General features: G+C 31.9%; 2 protein-coding genes across 2 annotated transcripts; one reads left to right on the top strand and one right to left on the bottom strand.

Annotated features, from left to right (window-relative positions):
• The first annotated feature begins 985 nt into the window (after positions 1-985).
• Positions 986-17762, top strand: LOC134247992 (uncharacterized). Its single transcript, XM_062730410.1, has 6 exons — positions 986-2038; positions 12262-12333; positions 12598-12627; positions 12715-12815; positions 13873-14647; positions 17536-17762. Exons 1-6 carry the CDS (start codon positions 1101-1103, stop codon positions 17639-17641), a joined length of 2022 nt encoding a protein of 673 aa, XP_062586394.1. The 5' UTR covers positions 986-1100; the 3' UTR covers positions 17642-17762.
• A 322-nt stretch (positions 17763-18084) lies between these two features.
• Positions 18085-26410, bottom strand: LOC134247961 (uncharacterized). Its single transcript, XM_062730353.1, has 3 exons — positions 25574-26410; positions 18723-18893; positions 18085-18282 (listed from the first exon to the last, which is right to left on the bottom strand). Exons 1-3 carry the CDS (start codon positions 25628-25630, stop codon positions 18112-18114), a joined length of 399 nt encoding a protein of 132 aa, XP_062586337.1. The 5' UTR covers positions 25631-26410; the 3' UTR covers positions 18085-18111.
• Between the last annotated feature and the right edge of the window lie 1290 nt (positions 26411-27700).

Here is a 27700-nt window from a genome sequence, read left to right as displayed (position 1 = left end):
TTCGTTTTTTATCATTAACTTTTTCATCAGTAAGCAGCGGCTGTGTCAACATCCATCTTCTTAACCCAATAACACTCAACTTTTGCAAAATAATTTATGTGGCGGCCGCCAGATAAAATATTTTTCGTACATGGCACCAACGGGCTTCCGTACTCCCCCCCTCCGTCTCTCATATGATTTAAATCAAAAAAGTGTATGTTTTGCTTTGCGGGACCCGTAATAAGTGTCCGATCAAAAAGTAAGATAGGAGGTCTCATTGGCATTAGGTAATTAAAGAGTCTGCATGTGAAAGTATCATTAAATTTTATTCAGTGGTATGACAAGGGTTGCGGATAAGAGGTGGATATCCTTCCAAATCATAGTGAGAATGGCTGTGTACATGTTTTGCTATGGGAAACCCGGAATAAGTATCGAATGAAAAAGTAAATTATAGGGGATGGCACTATGTAACAAAGATTCTGTTAAAGTCTCATTAAATTCTATTAATTAAGTGGTATATGAGGAGTTTGCGGATACGATTTGGGTACCCCATAGTGTAACAGATGGACGGACAGACAGACGAACATCCCAGTCACTATATACCTTCCCACTTTTCAAGCGGGGGTATAATGGATGGAAAATATTTCAGTGTTAAGCATCTCGAATGGGGCGGAGAATGAATAACTGCTAGGGTCAGGAATCTTAATATTGCTGGCATAATATTTGAATGATTTAAAGTGAATTCAAAAATGACTTGGCCTCCCAGTACATGTAAGTTCCATTTTCCGCTGAAACGTAGATGTAGCATCATACATGCGATATGATATATGTACGTGAAATATGAATGTAATTTATGACCGTCTAGCAGTTCGTATAATATTGTGTGCTCGGATACTTTTAGACAATCTTTCCTCATATCTTAATTCAACATGACAATGTGCATCACATACCCTAGAAAACACAGTATTTCGTCGAGAAATGAACAAGTTACATGTAGTAGATGATGTCGTCCAAATATCGAAATCAAGCATGTGTTGGAAAAGTGTTGGAGTTTGTAAAAAAAAAATATATATATATAATTATATTAATTAAAAAATGCGAAAACTGAACGTTTTAAAGAGATGACAAATCTCACCGGAAAAGGAAACAACTCCAGTGTGGATATATTTAAAGATTGCATCAATTACAACGATTTGTTTCTGATAGTTGCAGTTGTGATTTTGATACTTGGAGTTGTTGGAAATATTGCAACATTTTTCAAAATAGTGCTTAACAAGCGTTTGCGAAGGCCAGTTCCGGTTTCAATAGCATGTCTCGCTATTGCAGATTTTTTGAGTTTAAGTATGCAGTTTATTCGGGTACCTCTAGCACAGTGTGATAACTATCCCAACATAAGTGTGAAAGAATATCTTCTGAATGGTACTCTAGCTGTGACCAATTCTTCAGCCATGCATATCATTTTGATGTCTGCCATTCGTTACGGTCTAATAGTTCATCCCTTGAAGATGAAATGTCGTCTTACTACTAGAAAAGTCATAGTGTGTTCTTGTGTTTCTTGGTTAATCAGCCTCGTTTTGGGAATCATCTACGGAATATACAACCGGAAGTATTACAATCAGGAAGTTAAAGAGAAAACGGACGCCATTCTTCAATTGTCCATAGCGCTGTATTTTCTACTAATTCCAATAATGTTTTTCTTGATTTTCTACATCATGGAATTGCGTGCAATGAAAAGGTCTCTTCTACAACAAAGAATATTAAAATCTATTAAGAATATTTCAAGGATGATAACTGTGATTTTAATCCTTTATGTCGTGTTTATCTCCCCTTATGTGATTGCTGACATATTCCGTGTCCTGTACCAACATCGGATGTTCGGTGCTTTAGAAAGCAATGACATTTATGACAATGTCATACTAAAAATTTATTCTGTAGCACAGATAATAATTCTGTTGAATTATGCCGTGAATCCTTTCATTTACTTTCTCTACCGCAGATTGCTTTTTCGGGTGAAATCGTTGTCCACTAGGAGTCACAAAATCAAACGTCGTCATAGGTAGTAGTACATGCAGTACATGAACATCAGTCTGAATATTGTCTCTATTTTTACAAGAAAGCACAATATATTAAATTGAACCGTTTCCGATTTGTTTTTCTATAAAGACTTTCATTTGTTTACACCTTGAGTAACATGATTTGAATTTTGTATGAAAGTTTTTTTTTAATTAAAATTATTTCCTTTAATTTGTCGTCTATTAATTGTATTTCAATGGTCAAATTCTTTCATTTCTAAAGAATTTAATTTGTAACATGAGTGTAGTATGGACGACTAAAGTTCCATGTATTCTCTCTCAGCCCGTTTGTTCTTTAATACACACTTCATATAAAGTACATCGTATACTTATTTTTTTCTTTATCTCAAAATTTTCAAATTACCGTTAAAGATAAGAGATGAACATCTTCTTGCAAGTGCGAAACTTTAACAATATTGAAGACTATTTATAACTTATCTTAGTAGAAAAAAGTAAACTTCAAGCCTTTATATCAATTAATAACACTCTGATTATGTTAAGCATTTTCAAAAGCAAATCTTAATTATTGTGCACTGGTTGTTAAAATAAAAATGCTAAAAGTACAAGACCTTGTTTGTGAACTAAAAAAGCCACCCCCCCTAAGAAAAGATTACCTACCACCCCGAGTGGCAAATCAGTACAAATATAGGTATTAACTGATGTGTTCCAAAGTGCGTTGCTTTAAAGCATCCTTACAGATGTAAAACAAATCTTAAGTTATACTGGTCAGGTTGTTTATATAAGAGGTAGAGCCACTTTGGGCCTTATTTGGCCCTGAGAATTTCTGAAAATTCAAAACTGCTCATTTTGGTTGCAAATGCAGTATTTATCACTTGGACTGTTGGTGACCACGTATCTATTAATTGTGACGTAATTTCACATCTAGTCAATGCATTATGACGTCACAAAATGCGTCATTTTCCTCATATCCTGTAAATTCATTTGAAAATGACCTAAAGTAGAAGCATTTTTTCAAAATTTCATATAGAGCACAACCTCTGATCCAAAATATGCCAATACATAATGAAAGGCCTATTTCTGAAGATCATAAGACAGATTATTTTATTAACATATTAAATAATCTCATTTAATTGACGAAAAGTCTATTGTTGTTGATATACTCATACTAAGTACGAGGGCTCTTGCTCTTTAATTTATGTATTCTTATGCTCATAGGCAAGCTCACCGCAGCTTGTTTTTGCTAATTTTGTATAAGTCGAATAAAACAATTTCATAGAGATGAATAATGTCATTTATTAAAATGACGGTATAAATGTGAACAATTTAACAAACAAGAAGGGGATCAGATTCACAGGCTTTGATTAGCAGTTACGTAAAATATGATAATGTCTGATCCCCCAAAACTGACTAGAAAAAGTATCTGTAAGACAAGACAATCAAAACATCATATGAAAAAGTTAGCAAAAAGATGTCACATCAAAACAAAATAGGCCAAGGATAGCAGTGTAACAAAATAATTGTACATAAAAAAATATAAACAAATTAAATCAGAACCAATCAAATATATGAGTTTACATGACACATTAATACCCATTTTAAGGGGTAGGAATGCCGGGGTGGAGGAGGGTCTTCAAAATAGACGTGCCTGATGTTAGCGTGGTCAGCATGCGGGTTATCACAATACAACTGAATGACTCGCTGAGCTGACCACGTGACCTTACACCTATTATATGTAATCCATCAACCAAGGCGTGGATCTAAGAATGTTCACTATCTACCAAAATTAATCCTACCGGAAGCCTCCAGCTAAGTTATCGCATTCAATACATAGATACAATTATTATTCTAATAATTGTTGTTTTATGTATTCTTATGCTCATAGGCAAGCTCACCGCAGCTTGTTTTTGCTAATTTTGTATAAGTCAAATTTACTAGAATCATTAACTCATGCATTTGCTTGAAAAATCCATGAATACTATAGTAATATTGTGATAAAATTAAATATTGGATTCCTGAAAGTGTATTTTCAGTTTATTTTGTTATTGTAAATAATGTGCTTTGAAAGACCCTGTCGATAAAAATCCAAAACACATTTAGTTATCTGTAAATCAGGTTCTTTTATTTAATATCTTATGATAAAATGTCCTTTTTACACCTGCTAAATAGAATAAAGTTATCTCAAAATGTCAGTAATATATGTACAATGTATGTTAAATGTCAACTTCCAGGATCATGAGATGGTAATCCTATAGCGCCAAGCACATACGTATATGTTAACTTTATAACAATTTTAGTTCCCAATTAAGATGTAGGATGTGACAGACACACAGACCTGGGTAAAGTGATTCCTGTACCAATGTGCTCCGCAGGCGAAATTAAACTGTATTAGCCAGAGGTACTTAGATTATTTTCTACGTTTTTGTAGAACACGCATTTTTCCAAACATAGTGTTCAATATACAATAAAACTAAAACTACTCTGATTTGATATATAAAAAACATGGATAACAACCGCCGAATAAAGATTAAGAAATTGGCTCTAATAAAAATTTCTTTCTATAGAGTCCTATATTACATTCCAAACATCATGTAAAACAATTTTTTTCACCCCACCCCCCAAAAAATGTTTACATTCATACATAAGATGGGCTCATTTGCAACGTGTATACAGCTTTATGTTTTTTTTCTGCTTTTAATTTACAACTGCGCCAAATTCTGTACCCCATGCTGACCAATGGACATTAGATTGCATTACACATTCAGACATTCCCCCCAAAAAATTCGTTGATTTTCAGATACAAACTGGGTGCCCCTGCAACAATACTGGCCACTAACTTCCATGAGGTTGTTTTTTGCAACCGTTCTAATAAAAACAAGCTAATTCAGAGAATTCGTGTCCCCCGCTTAGGGAAAAAGTCGGCTCCCCCTGACTGAATTTGTAGAATTATTAAATGTATACATGTATACTGAAGGAAATAAAATACATGTATGTCAATATGCATATAAAGATTTGATTGCTTATTCTTTATTATGTGTATAGAAGATTTTTTCATATGGAATATTTATCACACTGTAATGATGATTTTATAACCTCATAAATTTTTCATTTCACATGCTGAATACTATCATTTAGTAAAAAAAAAAAAGTATTTAAAAAAAAAAAAAAAGAAAAAAGAACGATTCAACCGAGACTCGATCCCGGTACCTTTCACATTTGAAGCGAGAGACATAACCACTAGAGCACGGAGTCGCTTTACTCGGAGTGAAGTATATGCAGAACTGAAGTCACATACATGTATATATTCATGTTTTCATGTTCGGTATTCTCAAAATTTTACACAATCCATGGTGTTTGATTTATTTAGCCTTTATTAAACAGTTCTAATAGATGTAATAAGAACATAAAGTCCGCCGAGAACCTGTTTTATACGCAATAACTCTCCTCATGCTCCTGCGCTAAAAATAGCGACATGTAATACTATAAATACTTATAAAACAAACGGGGCGGGGCACTTTGAGAGGGGCGAGAGACGTCCTAGGGAGTTTTGGTATAAAATTACGTTGCATAAGCTCAAAATCTTCTTGAAATATCGCCCGGAAATGATAGTGTTACACACAGACAGAATGTATAAATTTACGACCTTGAACTTTGACCTTTTGACCTCAAAATCAATAGGGGTCTTCTTTAGGCCACAGGGAGTTGTTATGTAAAATTTCATTGCAATAGCTCAAATGGTTCTAGAGATATCGTGTGGAAAGGAAAGTGTTTTAACAGACAGAATTTGCTTATTTATGACCTTGACCTTTGACCTTTTGACCTCAAAATCAATAGGGGTCTTCTTTAGTACATAGGGAGTTGCTATGCTAAATTTCATTGCAAAAGCTCAAAGGGTTCTCGAGATATCGTGTGGAAACGAAAGCGTTACAGACAGACAGAAAGACGGACGGACGGACGGACGGACGGACAGACGGACGGACGGACGGACGGACGGACGGACAAACCCAAATTAATATCCCCCACTTTTCAAGCGGGGGACAATAACATCATGGATAAATACATCTATCGTAAATGCACATAGCAGCATATATACACTTCTCCTGATTGTTTCGACTTAAGGCTACAAGATAGGATCGCTTGCTGCTGATTTCTATAACAAGTTTCTTCTTGTTCAACTTGGATACTTTCGACACTTGTTCGATCGTTTCTTCATTAATACATTTAGAAGAATCTGTGCTCAGTAATAAAAATCGAGGAACGCAATACGTATACCCCCGATTTATTATTTTTTTTTCGACAGCTGTCAAAAATGTTTAAGAGGTTTGACAAGATCGCTGCAGTGAGCTTGGGCGATGACTATACCATTCTGAATACCTTCATCGTGTTCTGACATCATAAAAATAAACGTATTAATTAAAACAGTCGTTAAGGAGGAGTTGTGTAATTGGTGCACCGAGGATCTACGAGATTTTTATTGCAATTACACGTGCATCACATACCGTGGATTATGATGTTTATGACGGGTTTTTGGAAATTAAGAGACTCTCAAATTTCGGATCATGCAAACTCTTGGCTGTAACCATGAGATATAATTTGACATCGTGGTGTGAAAATATTGTTTTATTGCCTTTAAAACTGCTAATTTGGGAATAAATTAATCGACTTCTTCTGGCATAGTGAAATTTATCCTTGAATATATTTTGAAAATTATATATTCTGAAAGATTGGTAACGCGGCATAAATTTACTCTGGTTTGTGAATACACATGTAGTTGCACCACTTACAGCCATGTTGTAAATTGGAAATGCAATGCTCAGAAATCATTTACCAAGTTGCAGAATTATTTCGTTTTAACAAAGAAAACAAGTTAACTGATCTAGATGGGATCATTAAAATGTGCAATATTCCCGATGTAAAAGTAAAATTATAGGAAACCTAAAATTGGTATTTTGGTGCTTGTGGAAAACATGCAAATAGCAGATAATGTGACGTCACTTCCAGATGAGGATAGAATCAAAAGCAGTCTTCTTTGTTCTGAGGAAGAAATTGTTGTATTGGTGATAACATCTATGATCTTAATTTTCGGATTCACTGGAAATCTAATTACAGCCTCCAAAGTGATAATCGAGAAAAAATTACACAGGCCAGTACCCGTATGTATATCATGTCTCGCCATTGCTGACCTTTTGACCTTGTGTTTTCAATACATCCGGGTACCTTTGTCACATTGTCGTATTGAGATCAGTATTTCAACTCGAGAGACATTAATGACAATAACGGCCGTCGTGGTTCATTCCTCCGCCATGCATATAATTCTGTTGGCATTGGTCCGCTATGGATTAATTGTTCATCCTTTCACAATGAAATATTGCCTAACTTCCGGTAAAGTTGTGATTGCTTCCTTGTCATCATGGTTGCTTAGTTTGGTACTTGGACTTATATATGGTTGGTACAATCGACAATATTACAAAGGACACGTGGACGAGAACACAGATTCCATAGTTCAGCTAGCGATTGCTTTGTATATCTTGATAGTCCCAATCTGTTTCTTTGTGAGTTTATACGTAGCCGAGATGAATGTGATGAGAAAATCCCTTCTTCCGGAAAAATCGTTTTACATAAAGAAGATTTCAAAGATGATAAGTTTGATCATGGTTTCCTATATTGCCTTCTTGGCACCGTATGTTATTGCAGATTCGCTACGGCTTCTTTACATGAGGGAGATCTTATCGATGGACAAAGAAAAATTTGAGACAATGAAAACTGTGATGTTCAATCTGGCTCGGGTTTTTATTCTCTTAAATTACTCTATAAATCCGTTCGTTTATTTTCTCTTCATTCGCTGATAAACTGTTGAATTATGTTTACAGTAGGGTAATGCATCAAGATAGTGAGAAAATGTAGCAGTTTGATTAGCGTTTTATTGCGCCATGAACACGTCAGTTTTGTGCAGTCGCTGCATACATGTATAAGCTGAGGAGATGAATGTGGGCATGTAGATATTTAAAATGTTAACGTTTTCAAAGTGTGATTTGATTGTATTACAGTTGTTCAAAGACATGCATCAGATTATGACAGATACGTGAATTTATAATGTAGATTAAACATTTATATTATTTTATTCTTAGCTGTTAATTTCTAAATATTATCTGAAAAGATTGATATTTTTTAATTAAAATTTAAAAGGAGGGTATAAATACTATCAATAGGGAAATATATAATTTCGTAGAACTAATGAGTAAAGTTTTTTTGTAAGTGTAGTAAAAACAATGAAATTCTAAGTGAAACAGTGAAAACGCATAATTTATTACTAAAGTATTGAGAAAAAAATATTTTAATGTAGGGCCGGAATTAAAAATATTTTTGTTTCCCCTAACCCGACCCTAAATTCTCAAGTTGTAAAAACAATTTTATTTTCTGATAGCAGCTTTGAAAATACATTTTAAAATTCAATGGAAAATTACATTTATAAATAAGAAAGTACAAAAGAAATTGATGTGTGAACAAAATGCTAAGTACTGGTATCATACATATGCCGTTTAAAAGCAAAATTAATGATTATTTAATTCACAGCTGTAATTTAGTTGAGCTTGTGAAATATCTCACGCCAAAGTACATTTATATAAATTGAATAACTGGCAAGATTCTCAAATACGCAAAGACTGGACATCAGAGTATATTTTTTCAAACCTTCAATCAGCCTCAAGTGCTTATAGACAATCAATGTACTTTTTTTAGGGCCGTGAGATTTACAGTGATTCTGGAGCATTTTGCTTTGAAGTTAAGATGGAAGTTGCTAATTTTAAGTCGCAGTTTAAAATACCAATGAGGCACGTTGAAGACGGTCCTTCAAAATTAATGGAACATAAAAACCTATGTCCAGTTTCGCGGAAGATGCTGGCTCAAAAAAGATCCGTCACTGCTTAATGGCAAAAAAGTGCGTAGTACGTCTAAATTTGGAGCAATGGGGAAATGTTCAAATGTCGTCCCAAAAAATCTCGAAGGGAAAGAATAAGCAAAGAAACAACCAATCTTTAAGGACCTTATTAAAGAAAAATACACCGGACGTCTCAGGAAGCTGAATTTAAATGATTTCAAAACTATTTGGAAAGAGTAACTATGTAAACAATATTTAAATGAACCAAACCAAATCATGCTATAAACAATGTCATAGTCTCAAAGTTTAACCCGCAAATAAAGGCATGAAAAAGGACAACTGAATTATATTTATCAGGATGAAAGTATGCAGACATATTTACAACAACTCCTATGATTCCATAATGGCATATAGTAAACATAGGAACATAGATGAACTGGTTATTAGATCAAAACTCAAATTAAATAAAATACAGTGAAATTGAATGATGTGTTCACTAGGTGGGCCCCTCATCTGTTCATGAGGCTGGCCTTTCCATGTATTACGTACCTAAAATTCAACAGACAGATTTGTTTATTTGTTGTTTACCGTCCCTTTCGAAAATTTATTTACTCACATGGAGACGCCAAGACACCTCCGAAACACTCTAAATTAGTCATTGTAAATTTTATTTTCAAATTGTTTCAAGAGTGAAGAATTCTAGTTAGCTAAAGGCATAAGATTGAGACGTCGCCGTTGTTTTATGAAGAACTAATTCTCTTTAATTAATCACAACTGGGCGCCATCTCATTTCCAACAAATCCTTGAAAATCACAGTACCTAGAACAATGTCGACCGTTCTGTTAAAAATTGATTTTGATGAAATTGTATTTTATAAAACTTGGTTGACAATAAAAAAAAATTTTGAATCATCTTTTTTAAAATATATTCTCAGTCGGCGCGATTTAATTGGGTCGGTCGCGTTAGGGGAAACAAAGGTATTTTTTATTTTGGCCTAGACTTTTTTGTTTTACCTTGTTCTTGTCTGAAAAATAAATGACAACTCAATGTCAAAACGCAAGCTTCATGAAGAGCATGACGTCACTGAAAGTCTTAGTCAATGACGTCACAGTAAGTAAAGCTATTCGAACTGTGACGTCATAATCGCAACAAGATGAATCCTTCTCGGTAAGTTTATTTTTTTTATGATTCCAACTTCATCCATTCTATGTTTTACTTATTTATAAAATCACTTTTAAAATATGATTAAAGAACAAAGAAACTTTTAAGGAGATGAAAATGAGATTGAACGGAAAGTAACTTACATACATGTATATAATGTACATTTAGTACCTAGAAAACGCTTTCTTTTAAATACAGTGTCTATTAATGGTTACCATAAATTAGACCATACAATGTTGTTTTGTAAATCTGTGGATCCAAAAATAGATTTTATAGCCTCTTCAATTTAGAGAAGCATGTTATGACTTAACAGAAGCTACATCTATTTTTAATAATAATTTTTATAAATAATAGCTATAAAACAACAACCTTAAATAATAATAGGCTTAGTTCAAGATCAATATTATAAATAGTTCATATGTATACGAGCATTATTGAAACGCGGTTAAGATAGATGATTTAGACATAATTTATTGTAATCCTTCACATTCATATGATACTTGTAATTGTTTTGAAGAAAAAAAAATCATAGTAAACTTCATAATCTTTTTCTTGTCATCAATAAATTCCGGAGAGAAAATTATAAGATTTCTTTAAAAAATCTATTTGAATTTTGAAATTTATAACAGAGAGAGAAGAGAGAGAGAAAAAAGATAGAGAGAGAGAGAGTGAGAGAGATAGAGATAACATTTACGCCTAATTAATGTATCATGTTAGATGGCCAATTATTTGTTGTAATAATAATTAGTTAATTATAAGTAAATTATTAGTCGTCTATATCTATTCTGACTTTTCAATTTTTTATGGCCTCTCCAAATTTTCTATATATACATGTAACACAAATGTAATTATTAGTCATCGGATTGTAAATGATTAGTCGTACACTAGGCCTATTTAATTCCCTTTTGGCTTTCGAATCGATCAACCTACATGTTACAAGTACTGTATTATATAATGGTCATTGATGTTGTTCATTGGTATTGCAATGTTTCCAAAAAGGGAGTTTTCTAAAGTTTATGTTTTTTACATTAAAAATGCGATAAACAGCTCAAATTTTTATTAACAAATTGCCAAAAATCAGATCAGTAGTTAAATTTATTTAAATAAATGTAGACATAACTATATTTTTCTGTTTTGTCTGACATGTATATCGTTCTGCTGTTGGAGCCAATAATTGTTATAAATGCGTTAATATGTTATCTTAGAGCTTGTACAAAAATAAGGAGCTTAGAAAAGTGATAACGCTGATGTTTGTTGTTAGTGCACATTTTGCAAGATATTTTATATTGTTTAAATTATAAAATATAATTTCATAATCTTTGTTGGTGTACTTGCGAACAACTGGCAATACACATACGCTTATGTTATTGCTTTCAGGTGCAAGATATCGAAACGAAATGAATATTTGACGTTTTAATAACTGTTTTAAAAACCTGGCCACTTGTTATAAACACTTCCCTTCCACTTGTAGAATTTATTTTTTTTTTCTCTCTCTCCATAGTTAATTCATTTAACATGCATCAAAGAATAAGAATTAACAAGGAAAAGGTCAATTAACCCTTATTATTCTTTAAATAGTACACTCTTAATTATTGCCAGAAACGTCAATGAATTCAGTTCTAACAAATATCACAACTCGATTGCTTTAATGTGAAAGGAAGGCATACACTCATTAAAATGTGCTTTGCTTTTCATATCGTATTGAATTAATGTTGAAAGTAAATTAAGATCTTTATTTTATGTACATTTTGGAAGAAATTTTATAGATTGTTTATATAATAAAACTTAAAAAATCTTTGTTGGTGTACCGAGTAATTGTAAACAATGTCTGGCGGTTCATGAATGTTGCTTTGAAAATTCTAATTGAAGAAGCCTGTCTCCCTTTATATTCAATAATTAATTATTAATGCGGCGTATACATCTCAGTAGTTGTTTATATTTTAAAAAATCACTTTTTAAATAAATAAATGAAAAAAAAAAAAAAAATGTATTTAGGAAATGCATAAACAAATAAATATATAAAAATACATGTATTACATTCAAAAATTAAGTAAATGAAATGTTTAGGGTTATGTAAAAAAATAAGTGATATGAAAAACTATAAACGTAGTGCTGGAAAATTAAAGCAAAATCACATTTAATTCCTAGATTTTTCCACATCTTTTACCAATACTATTCTTATTACACGAAATGTAAACTGTATTTTATTTATAGTCGAAATAACTTCGACTGCTGTCATCAGATGCCAGCAGAGGGCAACTCTAGTGAGAAGTTCGATGGTCACATGTAAGTGGGTTTAATATTTTTAAAATCATAGCTGAGTTATCTTTAATATCAATATTGCATGATTAAAAGAATTCTACTTAGTTTAAAAATCTATTTTTTTTAACATGTTTTCTTAGAATTGTCTTTTTTGAAATCCTTTGCAGTTACAAATATCTTTTTATTTTTAGTAAAATGAAATTTAAAAAAACCAAAGTGACACACTTTCTTTATTATTATTTTTTTTGTTTATTTGTTTATATATCTAATTCATTTTTCTTTACACAGGATTCCGAAACCTACTGATGTGGACTGCAGGTTAGTAATTCTACGTGGAAAGCGAGACAACTCTAAATATTAATGATTTCTTGACTGAACAACATATGTCTCTGCATATTTTTTCAGCGTGGTTGGGGACACAAAAACTTACCGAACCAGCAGTAAAGCTAGGAAGGCCACATTTGAAGTGTTTCCACAGAATCTCACAGCACGAACAGATGAAGAAGGTATTGTGTCTGAATGTTGTTGTTTTTTTTTAACTAAAGTTCATAAATATCTAGAGATTTCTGAATTATAATGTATAAGTAAATACTTTTTACTTTATCTTCAAACCTAGGTTTATAAAGAAGAAACCATGTTGCATTATTCTTATTAATTTTGTTAACAGACAAAAATGATAGTTTTCTATGATGCATTTGCAAGGTGTCCGCAAGCCAAGATTTTCTGATCCGCTCCGATCCTTCCATTTGTTCTACACCAGACAATAAAAATATACGATTTTTTTCTTTTAAAAAATAATTGTATCCTTCCTTGGAAACGTCTTTAAAGTATATACTATAAATGAATACATCATGCATAATTATATCAAATTAAGCTGTATTTACAATCACTTATTGCAGCCCAAAATGCCATAAATATAAGTTTAAGTGTGAAATAATTCAAATGTTATAAAGAATTAAAGGTTTTCTAAACATTGAAAAGACTGTTAATCAGAATGTTCTTTTTTTGTAAATTACGAGATACATAATATAATTACTTCCATAAAGTGAATCTGTAAAAATATATACGTTTTTCATATTTAATATATATAGTTGCTTTCATTTTCTTCGAAAAAATGACAGATCCCTTTTTTTAGAACATTAAATTTTACTTCTCGGATAAAAACGTACTCTGCACAGTTCGTGTTTTATATTAAAAATTGAAAAATAATACATTTTTAAATATAGGTGATGCGTGTGTCTAACTTTTGAATTTATACTTTATAAAGCCAAATTTATAATTATAATTCAAAATGGTATCGTTTTTTAATAATTTTTATCCGACTTTAAGTAACATATCATATCCATCAATTAGACGCATGCCTTTTCACTCATATCGAAGCGGTTTGATGATCAAGACTCATTTTCATTGTTTACTTTATATATTTCCCGGGCGACAATTGCTGGTTACAACAATGTTTTCTTGTTTACCTTGATACAAGTAGCTCTATACTTGTAGAAGTTGTTGGGATATTGACGTTGACAGATACAGAAAGTTAAAGAGTTTTTCCCCCCACATTTTCAGGAAATTTTGTTCTTGAAGAGCCCACTAGAGAGGCAATTGACCAAATGCAAAGAAAGTTATACTGCAGCTCTCGGTATAAAAGCATTTACCCGGAAATTGCAGGAACAGAGAATCTCGGAAATTCTCGTTCAGTGTGTGAAGCGAGAAAACCAAAACGGGTAAGGTTTGCTGATGACATAGGGTATAATCTAGAGGTCAAACCAACTCCACGGCAAGATTACGAGGCAATCATCAATCCTGAAAACTGGCCTCGATTTGAAAACGAGGCCGACTGTTCTGGCCCTGAAGCCTTTTGCACGTATTTTGGGAATACCGATAATTCAAAGCCAGGAGTGTCTACCTATGAATATCCATACACCGTACCTATTCCTCCAAAGAATTTGCGTGATGGAAGCACTATGAAAGCCAGAGATATGGACAGAAATCAAAACTATCATTTTCTGACTTCCGCCATTTACAACTATCAGTTGCCATCAGCATTACACAATGAAGATCTGTCAAATGTAGATTTAGATTTCCCAACAAATAAAGAAAAAGTAAAGAAAATCTCTCATCCAATAAAAAAGCACGAGCGTCCTTTGATTCCCACCAAACTCGTACCGGAAATGAAAGCTGTAAAAGAGGAAATGAATATGATGGAAGCAAAAGTTCCGGGAATTCCGAGAACAATTCCTCTTTTCACTCGAAGTGATCTTCCCTGCACCATCAATCAGTGGTTAGATTCGGCAGCCTCAGAAAAGCTAACACTGAAAGGACAATCTGATCTACAGAAAAGGTAAGTTGATTTGAAAAATAAAATCTTCTCTGTTGCATTAATTCTAATTTTGCAGGAAGAAATCTAGGTTGGTATATCGTGGTATGGCACTTGTTCCACTAAGAGCTTTGGTTAACTTATTTTTGTGTTTTTATATATCTAAATGAGTTGATAGGTCTTGTAAATATACTATACAACACAAAGCCTTTCACAAAAATTCAATCTTAGATAGAGCAAATCATTTTATGCCCCAAATCGGAGATTTGAGGTATAAAGTGTTAGCTATAAAAATATCAGAAATTACTTTAAGCTAAAGATATTTTAATAAATATCATATAAAAAAAATAGTTTCAGCTATAAAAATATCAGAAATTACTTTATGCTAAAGATATTTTAATAAATATTATTATAAAAAAAATAGAAATAGCAATCAATGGAAAGAAAACATTCAAAGTTTGCCAATATCTAAATTACAGAGTGAAGGAGAATTTTTAAGATTTCCAAAAAAGACAGAAAATTGGAGAGAGAGAGAGAGAGAGATATCTTATCAAGTATTTGGTCATATATCTAGAAAATTCATCTCCATGCCTGATTGTTTAAAAATCTTTGAAATATTAAAAAAAACAATCATTTTTAGATCTTGAAATCGAAAACCAACAAATAGGAATAATCATATCTAAGTATTGCGTACGTGTATTTGTGTATTAGCTTTATTGAGAATGAAAAATAGCCTTTTATAAGAATTTTTCAGAAATCAAGATGAAAAATGTGTGTCGTTAGGTAGCTTAAAAATATTTAAAAAAAAAAAAAAAAAAAAAAAAAATTCAAATCAATTCTGAATTTTCAAGTTTACTTTTCGAAATGCATTAAAAAATAGCTGTTTCCTGGTAAAAACTTTTGAGGCATGCAGGCGGAGAGCCAGAAGTATGGATGACAGACACCTTACTACTGGTGTTCGCCCACTGGAGTTAAAACATTGCAAAACATTTTATGCTTTCAAAACAAATCGACTGAAAAAGAGATTTGCTGAATGATTCATTCCGTTTGCCAAACAAAACACACTAAGGTCCCATAAATGTCGCATAATGATTTCAATATTTACTTTCAGGACAGTATAATTGATTGTGCAAGATCTTCACAAGACAGTCTTGTATATTCCCTAAGCGGCCCTGCATGTCAACTAAATGCGCGCTTTATACCTCAAATGCCCTTCTTACATATCTATAATTAATATTTCAAATAGCGACTGCGTTCAGAACAATTTTTATTTCTAGAAATGGAAACTTGATACATGTCTGTAGGGAAATCACTGTTAAGGAAAAATCTATAAGAATTAGATTCCCTCGAGCTCGTATATACCTCAGAAGCTATCTTCGTTTACACTTGCCGAGAGATATCAAATTGTCTTTTTTTTGTTGGATTTAACCGAGTCTAAAAATTCCCATTATTGTATGTACTGCAGTTGAATTACGATGTTGTGAAGTGGAATCTCTGAGGTCTTTTTATCTTGTTACATTTTCAAACATTGTCGCCTTTTCGAGACTAATCACTTCGTCACTCACAGATGCGGTTGCGATCTGAGCTGAAGAGTGTTTGAAATAGACTGATGCTAGACATTAAATCATGTGACCTTTACAAAGGGTGACGTTTGCGTTTCGAAATCTCTCGGGACGGTGTTTCGTGTTTTCGTGTTAATGGAGAAATCATATGTGTGAGCATTATCTTACAATGCTCGATCATCTTCATTGTTAATAAGTTATAAAATCAATACGAATTATTCCGAATGCCTTTAGAAGCATGGAGAACTAATTGCAGTTTATTAGGGTGTTTGAAAATACCACCACGATAGTTAATTCTAAGTATCAAGTTACATTAACGGGTGGAGAATATATTGACATTTAAGCATCGCTCTGTTTTTGAGTTGTATTATATTGTGGCATTAAAATCAGAGACTAGCAAAGGAAATAGGGAATAAAGAATAGGGGTAAATAGACGATAGATATGCCTAGTTGTCATTTAAAGAGAAGTATCTGAAATACACACAAACGTGACTATGCCTCTCATCAGGCAAAAAGTAAATATCAGTTCACAATTATATCAGGTTAAATAAAAGAACTATATGCGGTATATTGCATATATTTGCGTGTTTTGAAAACTTCCTGAAATGTGCTGAATTCAATAAATTGTAAGAAATATAAATTACAGAAAATATTATAGTGTCAAAGCAGTGTATTCACAATTTTTGTTTTAAAATATGATGCATTATATTCTTTTTCAGAAAGAGGACAAAATGGATAACATTTTTTTAGAAAATTTATAGATGTGTTTGTTCAGGAGAATATTGACATAGTTCAATATATCATTCCACAATCATATCAACACACATGGTTAAATAAAATTTGTTTACATTTTTCTGTAAAATTCATAAAAAAACTGAAATTTAAAGTTACTCAACTGACATTTCCAAAACTAGAAATCAATTTGCTTTGGGGGGCATATTGGTTATTACCGTAAAGTTAATCCTAAATTTCCAAAGAACATGGTAAAAGCTTTTAATTGAACATGGTAAAAAGATTAGATAATGGGTTTCCCTGTTAAAATTATAAGTCCAAGTTGTAATTCTATTTATTGAAAAGAGAAAAATGATCATTAGGTCATTTTAGATAAGGATCCAAAAATAAAGAATATACCACTTTGCAAATCTATATATAACTGTCAAATCTATTTGCATTTTGAAACAAAGCATCCATAAAATTACTACAATATACTCTTTAAAGCCATAGAAAAGTAGAGATGAAAATGTATCTTTTCCTCACAAAATTCGTCTAGAAAAGAAAACATCTGGAATAGGAGATTCTTATTTAACAAGGATTAAATGTTTATATATTTTAAGTATTAAATAATTTCAGGTACCACGAAAATCACCAAGAGTCAATTCCAGATTTAAGGGACAACAAACGATACAGCAAGAAAGTGTTCTTTGATGGATTCAACTCTTCGGCCTACAGGGGATAAAACTCTGTAAGGAATTGTGAACTCTTCAGTATTTAGATGGAGAAAAAGTCTTTAAGGACTCTATGAGTATATTTAAATAAATAATGCATCAGCATAGGCCTGTTTTATTCTTATGTCTTTGATGAATCAATAAAAAATACAATTCAATGAAACAAGATGATAATTGAAAAATGGCGAAATCAATGAAGATAGGATTTCAAAGAAAATAATTAGAAGAAAATCCTTGTGCGTTTAATGGTATCAAACTTGAAAAAGGCATATTATTTACCTCAAAGTCAAATCAAATGAATAAAAGATGCATGGTTAATTACTTAGGATTATTTAGTGCAGACTTTAGTAACATAGAAAGGGATACAGCTGACTTCATGAATACTGATTAAGAATGAAAAACCTGACATGTTTTTGAAACTTTTTTTAAACATATAAAATGATATAAAATGGTATAAAAAGCATCTATGATTTATTAATTGCTAACGTTTGATACATGTTATGAGCAGAGGCGTATTGCTGTTATTGAAATTCAAATGAAATTTAAGTCCATCACAGCACCGCTTTGGCTTGTACTCGATTGCTCCATTTTCTGGACTTGGCTGAACCTTTTCTTTATCTGTAAAGCACCTTGAGGAAATTTCATTCTTTGGCTGTTAAAATAATACATAAAAAATAAAAAAAAATAGTTAACAAGCAATAAATATATCTCCTGATGATTATCGTTGTCATTCAAATGTATATTTATTGTATGCTTAATGTAAAACTGTTGCTGTTTCAATATTATGAAAAGACGAACGAAAATCGTGTTTTATATAAAACGTTTAAAGTTATTTTTAAAAAAAAAATCACTTCTTTGAAAACAAAATCTCAAAAACATAGTATATCTTTCCATAAACCATTTGAATCTTATCCAACAAAGACAAGTGATTGTGTTGTACGTATTTCCAGAAAGGAATTGAGATGTAGTTTACTCAATCCATATAAATATTGAATCCTTTTAAAGATTTACCGATTGGACAATTCAATTGCAGGAAGATGAATTATATGTAAACCTTGAAATGCTAAATTAATCTCAATTATTCAAACCTACCATGCATCTGAACACATAACCAAACGCATGATTGACCGGATATACAGCTACGTCTTCAAATGAATGACAACACCGGAAGGAAGAACAGGGAATTGTGGGTGGTGCAGCGTAGGCCAGGGTCCCATTACAGCAGGGCCCTTCGATGGATTTTGGCTCTGTATTATCCCAGACCTGTAAAACAGAGTTGCTATCAATAAAAAAAAAATTCGGAATCATCTATAGAGATGTGCATTTATCAACTTTGCTTTAAATATTAAAGACAAAAAGTCCTGAAAATAGCATTTATTTTACTAAATGTAAAATTATTGCGGGCTCTTCATTATTGTAGTAAAATAACAAAAGTCAAAAGCGTTTTCACATTTATCTAGATTACATCAACTGTACATAATATATTCCGGCTCCGCTGTAACCATAACCTTTACACCATACACCATAAAACACAGAACACAGGACGTAACGTACTACGTGAAACATAGAACGTGACCCCAGAAGTCAGTGTCTGTGTTAACATCTTAAAGTATTTTAACTTTACAAAACTTTGACAGTACATGTATAAAATTGGACAGTCAGAGCTCGTACATGTACAGCTATATCTCGGTAAGTCGGTTTTAAGAAGGGCGGAAGCCTAAACTCAGGTGAAAAAATACAGGTCGTGGAGAGGTACCAAAAAGGGTGCTTGAGTAAGAGGTCCAGAATAGGATAACTGAGAGAAACTACGGAACAAAGTTAGAACAATAATCAAAGTAAATTTAAAATACAAATAGACAATATAACACCGTAAATGTGACAGTTCCAAACTTTGCATCATTTGATTTTAATTAAAATTGAGAAAATTTTATATAGTACACTGTAAATCTTGCTACGAAATAGATTCTAGAATAGACAAACAATTAAAAAAATCTTTTATTTGTAAATAAAATAAAAGCTAATTTTTTTAAAATTATTATTATTTTACATTCCCTTTCATATTTTTTAAAATCAATTTACGCTAAAACGTACTAAAGTCTTGATTTTTTTAAATCACATTTTTAAAGGTTTTACTTATAAGCAATCTAGACTAGAGTTTGATTTACTTTCAAATCCTTCCTCTTCAGATTGAAAAGCTAGACTTTTGTCTTAGACTAAGGCGTTATATTAGTCTCTCAGGAACAGGTTAAAAGTTATTTAATCCTGCCTAAGAATACAGTTCATAAGTAAAGCTGGATCACTAAGATTTTCAGTTATCAGTTAAGCAGTCTTAAGATTGTTGTTGAAGAAAAAGCAATATGATTAATGCAGATCCCCAGAGCATGGGATATGACACTAATGACTTGGAATTTTCAAAGAAAAGTGCCATCTCTTTGTTACGATAATTTGTGCTGAAGTCACTTTGAGAGTTATTTTGATAAACTGCCGTATTAGAACCTTTGATTCATGTTCTTTTCGCATGAAAATTCCAAAATAATTGTCTTGAATCGATATAATTTGAAGCAAAGATTACATTTAATCAGCATTGTTCCAATTTGAAATGAATGTTCGTGAACATGAAATTTTGCTTGAAATTGAATTAATTGCTGCACTGTACTTTGAAGAATATCATATGTTAGCAAAATGTAAAGGAGAGAGATACTCTAAACATTTAAAAAAAACTATATTTAGACCTTTAAGAATTAGGGGTTTTTTCAGAACTATCAGAGCAAATGTGCTTAGACACAGATTTGATGTTAATATTTTTTTTTCAAATTTGCTGTATAATTTAATGACATATCATTTGCTTTAGCATTTCTTACAAAAATATAATAATTTTTTTTACATTACGTAAACATTTACAACAAAAGAGCTCGTGCCCTGTTTACATTTCACAGGTGTATTTAATTTGTTAAACTCTACTTTTGTATCCCCGAGCGTTGGCGAGGGGATAAAAACGCAAAACGAGTTAGATAAAAGTAATATCCAACTTCAAATCATGGGAGATTCCATTTATCTTATTTGATATTTCACAACCAAATGTTTTTACACTATTTTATTCAGAACTCCACTTTATTTTACATCATCACGCTAACGCAAACACCGTTAACGTTGTGACGACACAACTGCACCTAACTTTGGGGTATAAAAATTATCCAATGGGTAAAGGTGTAAAAAAAAGTTGGATAAATAAACGTGTTATGCATGTGACAAAGGTATATTGCTGCGCAAGTAAGGAAGTTTACGATTGAAAAGTTCAAGTCATTGTGTTTATCACAAAGCTTGGTTGTAAGATAACAATTAACGCCTTCTTCTTGTAGTTCAAGTATTTGAATATGAAACAGATGTGTCAGACTCTGTGTTATCTTTTATTTCAGATTCCTAAATACTCTGGAATAATATTATGCTTTTTGTTCACATAAATCACGATTTTGTCACAAAACATAACAAATTCAATTAACATTGGAGAATGATATGAATGCCTGTGTAATAGAAAATGGTATGAAATTTCAAAAGAAGTCTTAATGTCATTATTAATCTTTTGCATTCATAAAAAATGTTGTATTACGTAATAATGACTTTCCTGCTACGAAGATCATAGCCAGTCTTGTACATAATGAAATAAAATCCAGTGTTTTGAGCAATTTAATTTCTATTATCATGTTATGAAGCGCAACCACTGATGTAATCATGGCTGCTCAATGCGTTTAACGATCCCGAGGCAAATGTAGAAAGAGAACATGACTGGTTGTTTAGCGGCCATGATGGATTTATGAGATCCAATCTGCAGCAGAATCTCACGACCCGTATCAAAAGTAAACGCTCGTTAAACGTTATTCAGAGAAATTAAATTCACAGAACACTTAAAAACTAAATCGATGGGAAAGATCTATTCGACACGAGAGACCATAATGAGTAAAAATTGTGTCGCATTATATTGCAAGGCAGAAGCACTTAATGTTGCGGTCTAGTTCTAATTAAGATATGTCCTACATTCTTTGAAACATTACTGAGACAGATTTAATGTTAATCTATGAAAATAATAAAGTCTTTTACGTGAGGAGTAGGCCAGGGGAAAAGATCCATTTTTATGAGAATTAATCAAATTGGAACTTATCTTTAGAGAAGAACGGCATATAGATGAGTCTTTTGAAACATAAGCACCCTCTAGATGTTTAAAATGAAATCTTTTTAAATAAGGACTTAATTATGTGCATGGTTACAATAGGACCATTGTAGGAGATCGGAATTTTGTATGGTATTATATTGTAAACAAAAGGTCCACGGGCAAAAACACAAACTCGAGTAAGCTTTGTCCCGTTGTTGTACGTAATGTTTATTTCGATTCTTTAGTCAAAAAATTATTTCTCAAACAAAATGTATATGAAAAGGTATAAGTAATAATTCAGTCGAATTTGAATTCACTCATCATGGAGGGTGCTTTTGGACACAGCCTTGATACAGGTAGTTAAAACACAAGTCTGTTCAAATCATGGAAATTGGAGATCGGATGGGGCTACGAAAGTATCAAAGGTATTAGGAAATACACTGTATAAAGCAAGTCTTTATATCACTTTTCTCATGAACAACAGCGTCACATCAAGTAATATTCATATGTAAGTACATGTTTATGTGTATCGTGGTCCTCCGGACAAGAATTTGGGTCACAGTGAGGGACAGAACAAAAACGTAAATTAAAAGGGTATAAAGTGTAAACTTAGAAAAAAAAATAAATTCACACAGATGTAATAAATCATAATTAAATGTGTGCATTGTTTAGCCGTATTGATCAATATTTTTGGTGCAACGTTGGACCCAGGGGATAGGATGGCGCTAAAGATGGATATCAAATTTTTCAAAGTGCATAGAAAAAAAATCATTAAACACTATCAACCAGCAATAGTGAAGGTAGATACATATGTAAATATATATTTCATGTCCTAAAACACCATGACAAAGACTGAAAAAGGTAAAGAAAATCAAGATTGCTCACTATTAAAAATGAAAATTAATAAAATGTAGAGATATCGAAAAGTATTCGAGCTCAAAAGTCCATAAAACAGTACAAAATAAGAGAGGAGCAAACACGGACCTCCAAGTGCCATGAAGGAGTGACCATCTCCTGCCGACCGATCACAACCGCTGTGTGCTCCCCAGGCTTCTCCATGAGCTGTTTTACTGTGTTGCTCCCGACACAATCAAACTTTTTGAAATATCAACTTAAGTGTCACTAGCCTGTCTGATTGCACTCAGATTTTGCTCTTAAGTATCCCATAAACTGGGAGACAAAAACACAAAATGCAGGTGTGTCGGAAAATTGCTTCATAAGATAGAACAAAAATCATGATCAAAAGGCTGCGGCAATATCTTTTATTATGGCGTTTATTGGCAAGTTGGTACTTATCACCATAGCCAGCAAATCCTCCAAATACATACAAGAAACAAAAGTGTCAGACGTTGTAGTGTCTTTTACTGGGCAACATCAAATCCACACATGATTTGAATAACTACTGCTAATTGATAAAACTTTGTCGAGATTTCAGACTGTCGGGTTGAAGACCGAAGCAACTGCTTTCTTCTGATTATGTTGAAGTTATGAATACATCAATAAGATCGCACAATAGATTAATTTGTACAACATAAACCTAAGAGATCGTTGTTAAAATAATCTGAATTTTGTAGTTTGGAGGAACTTAGTTAACTTATGGAATCATGGTATGTAAAGAAAGATAAGAAATTTATGTTTTTTAACTACATGTAGTAGTTGGCTTTTAAAACTTGATCAAAAATTCATCTGGCTTCAGTTCGTCTGTTGATTTGGAGAGATTAGAGGTGATTAATGGTAAGTGGTAGACACCAAGAAATCTATTTTATTAACACAGCAAACATGTAACTGCCACCTAAATTGATTTAATTTACCATGCATAGAATCGTGTACATTTTAGCTGGGTCATTACATGACAAATCTAGAAATCTGAGAAGCAGATTTATGGGTATGTTGTCGCGAGACCATCCTTGTTTCTCGTTTAGCTCAGACAGGAAGCTTTAAAAGAAATATTTATATACATGTATCACTGATTCCAAAGCCCATAAACAGTCTCACTGCTGCTTTACTGGACCTTTTCTCTCTTCATAAAGACATGCCTATGTTAAAACTGGTATATTATGGAGCGCTCTATTTGTTTCTTTGACGTCTTTTACTTGAAGAAAAATCAGAATATAATTTGTTTCGTATGATGGAATGAATATTTGATTTTCTGTTTCTCTATTTTCTCTCCTTATTACATAATCAGATTAAAACACCTCGCCATTGTGTATCCATAACGTTTCGTTTTCAGGAATTTGGAAAACCCAATGCTTACGATGGATGAAAGTATTCATAGCCATAAACTGAATAGGATTTTCCTAATGTCGTTCGAATGGATCTCTTATGACATTGATGTCTTATTTCAAACGCAGGGCTTATATTTTCCAATAAAACAGTATTAATAAAGATTTTATTGTATTAGAAAATATCCTTCTTAAATTATTGTCCTTTGGTTGTAATCAATGAGGCTATTTAAACATACTACTAGATACTATGAGCAATGTGCTCACTAAATAATACATACCACCCATTTATTTTTAATCCCAAAGTCCATTTTTTGCTATGCGAAACCCGAAATAAGTGACAGATCAAAAATTAAAAATAAAACGTGCATAATGGCACTATATCACAAAGAATCTGAGGATATCATTTGATTTTATACAGTGGTATAGAAGAAGTTTTGAAGAAGAGATTGATACTCATCAATATTATAGAAAAAATGGCAGAGTCAAAATGCCAGATCAAAAAGTAAAAAAAGAGGTGACAATGCCAGTATGTAACAAAGATTTTATGAATGGACCTATGGACATCCCAATCACTATATACCCTCCCAAAGAAAAGATAACACTTGTTTTGGAAATAATTTTTAAATTTGATTTAAATCGTGTTTTAAGTAGATATTAGTTTTTAATATAGAAACAAAACACATGATGAGAAATATATTAATGTTTTATTTCGTAAAAAAATTCATTAACAGTCATACACTAGTCATTATATTGTATTAGACATTTTCGTTCACTTATGTTTTGCCACTATTCATATTTGCGTTCAAGATGAAGTTTTTTTTTCAATAATTAATTAAAAGTTTAGACTCAATTTAAGGTTATCTGACCTTGATAATCAGATGTTCAAATTACTAATAAATTAAAGCTATCAAAATTATATCAAATAAAATCCTCAAGACATTTGTTTTTTTGCAGAATTATATAAATTGCTTTTATTTTGGAAATGCATGATAAGTGCTTAATTATGAAACTTAGCGTAAGCATATGGTAATACAAAGTATGAGTTTTAACTTGATATTTAGGAATTCTTATATGCTGTATCTTGTACATGCAATTGCTTCTAGATTGAAACAGTTATTTGATGCATTCTCATAATCTAAACTTATCATTCAGTTTTATACTAGATAATTAATGTTTTAGTGTAGTTTTCTTTAAAATATCTAATGTATTTTGATCAAAAATTGTTTCTTAGGTACAATTTTCAATATAACTTAAAGTATATACTTTGATTCTTTGATTTAAAATAATAAAAAAAAACTTTATAGTAGAACTTTTCTTGAGATTCCCAGCTGAATCTCTCCTAAGCTAATACCAACGATTTAAAATTTGTACCATTTCTACTAAAAAATTAATCAATTAAAATATGCATAGATAAATAAGATAACATAAATTATAAAAATGTGAAATTCTCAGTAAAAAATGCACTGTAAAACTAAAGTGAAAACTACTTTAAGTAAAAATTTGATATTTTTGTTAAGTAATAAAATCTTTTCGTTAGGGTATAAGAAGAGAATGATGAATGATATACTTACGGCTAACGAAAGGTCGATACAAATAACAACATCCAGAAGCAAGGATCGGATATCCATCTCAACACAACAGATGATGGCAATGAGCTATATATCTAAATATTGAACATTCTCAATATTTAAACCCACTGTGAATTCGTTAACGCTCATACCTCAGAAACATCCATTGTTAATATTGACGCCTTATAAATTCTAAATTTCATCAGATGTAAGATTAAAAGGGCTTTCGTATGAAGTACATATACAAAAATCAAGCTCAATTCAAATACTTGTTCCAATTTCTTCATTTTCTGATGACTGAATTATTTTTACTCCAATAAACTCCCCATGTAGTCATTTAAATGATACTCCCTACTAAATGTTGAAGCAGTTGAGGTTTTATCCAATATCTGACTACATATCAGAGAAAATAATTCACTTTGGCTTCTAATGCCTTTCAAGTGTCATCAATGGGAATGCAGACTTGTTGTTAATCAGTCTTCTCTTAGTGACATCTAGAAACTTGACAAGCTACTTTGCGTACTTATAGGGGAAAGTAAAACGCGTTTGTTTCCGTATCTTTTAAGTGGAATAAAATTCTTTTCTACTCACTATGTCGTTGAACATCTACTTTATGCTCGGGGATATGTTGATCGTAATCCTTTGAATATCTTAAATAAATTGTATTTTCACTTGATTACTTATCTATAATTGCCGAACACTTATGCTGATTTCAAAAGTACGAATGTCCTAAAAAGTACATACTTTCCCCCAGGCACCCACAGAGGAAGAAATGAAAGCACTTTTTTACCATTACAGTATCATACAATTGTGAAGGTTCTAATGGTATTTGTAGAAGGAAACACAGAAATTCGATAAAAATTTACAAATATTTGGTCTCTGAATATCCTTATAGCAGTAATTACGCTAGTGTAATGAAATCTTGTATAGAATTGCTCTATCTACTAACACGCTGTAAGGATGAAACTAAAATAAATGTATCAAGGGGTAAATATTAGTAGCAAAAATTTACATCGGGAAAAGAACCTTTCTGAAATAATCAATAAGGAGTCGTGTTAATAGTACCCAATAAAGGACAATAAAGAGAAGGAGTAAAATGTCCAGAGGAAGGTTTATTGTAGTCATTCATATTAAGCCTCTATACAGAGGATTCTTTACCAGAATAGTGAACAGAAACTTGTAGACAATACATTATTCCTTTATTGTAATGGGCACCAATGTTAATTGAATTCCTCTTGTTATTTGCGATAATGATACATATAGAAGGATTTCCCTCATTGGAGGAAGCCACTACGTATTCTATGAACGTAGAATCTGACAGGAAGTATACTTTGTAACTTGGCGGAAGTCTTATTATTATTATTTTTTAAAAATATTTATTGCCTTAATGGCTCGTATTGCATAGAACATTCGCTTTATTGTTAAAGTGTACAGTCCCTTAATAGAACGCTTTTTATTGAAAATATGAATCTATGAATTAAAACAAAGGCATTATTATTTTCAATTTGAATTCATAGACACACTTTACATGTACGTTGTTATCAACAAAAAAATGTGATTGAATAATAAAATCAACCTTTCCTGTAAATGGGAGCTATGAACAAAGACCTTAAAACAAAGGCATTATTATTTTCAACACCCGCTTTGTACTTTGTCATGATGCCACACATTATTCGTTGTTATCAGCATAAAATGGACTAATAATTAGTATGAAAAATGTCAGGCAGCCTTTGACTATGTGATAAATTGTATTTGCCGACAATGGTATTGTACCGACCGTAGGAGTTACAAAATGATGATTTAAAACGAGACTTTTGATATATACAACAGAGGTATGGAATTCATTTCACGGTGACATGATATTTTCACGAGTGAACATGACAATATCTGCCGACCGATCACACCCGCTGTGTGCATTTTTAAAATAAAATTCTTTGAATTTTTCCTTTGTCATGATTAAAAAAAAAACAAAAACGAAATTAGTGAAAACACTGTAAACATGGATTTAGCAACACATTTTTGTAATTCCAGTTTTATTCGCTAATGGTTTATCTAATAATTAGGTAAGGAAGGTTTTTTTTTTAAATGGGAAGGGAAACAGCACTTCTGATATTCATCAAAATGATGATT

The sequence above is a fragment of the Saccostrea cucullata genome, unplaced genomic scaffold (assembly GCF_032062105.1).
Source record: "Saccostrea cucullata isolate Sc308-1 unplaced genomic scaffold, CSIRO_AGI_Scuc_v1 ctg448, whole genome shotgun sequence".
Classification (NCBI taxonomy): Eukaryota; Metazoa; Mollusca; class Bivalvia; order Ostreida; family Ostreidae; genus Saccostrea; species Saccostrea cuccullata.
Note: the sequence above shows the minus strand (reverse complement) of the source record. Positions and strands in the feature narration are given on the sequence as shown.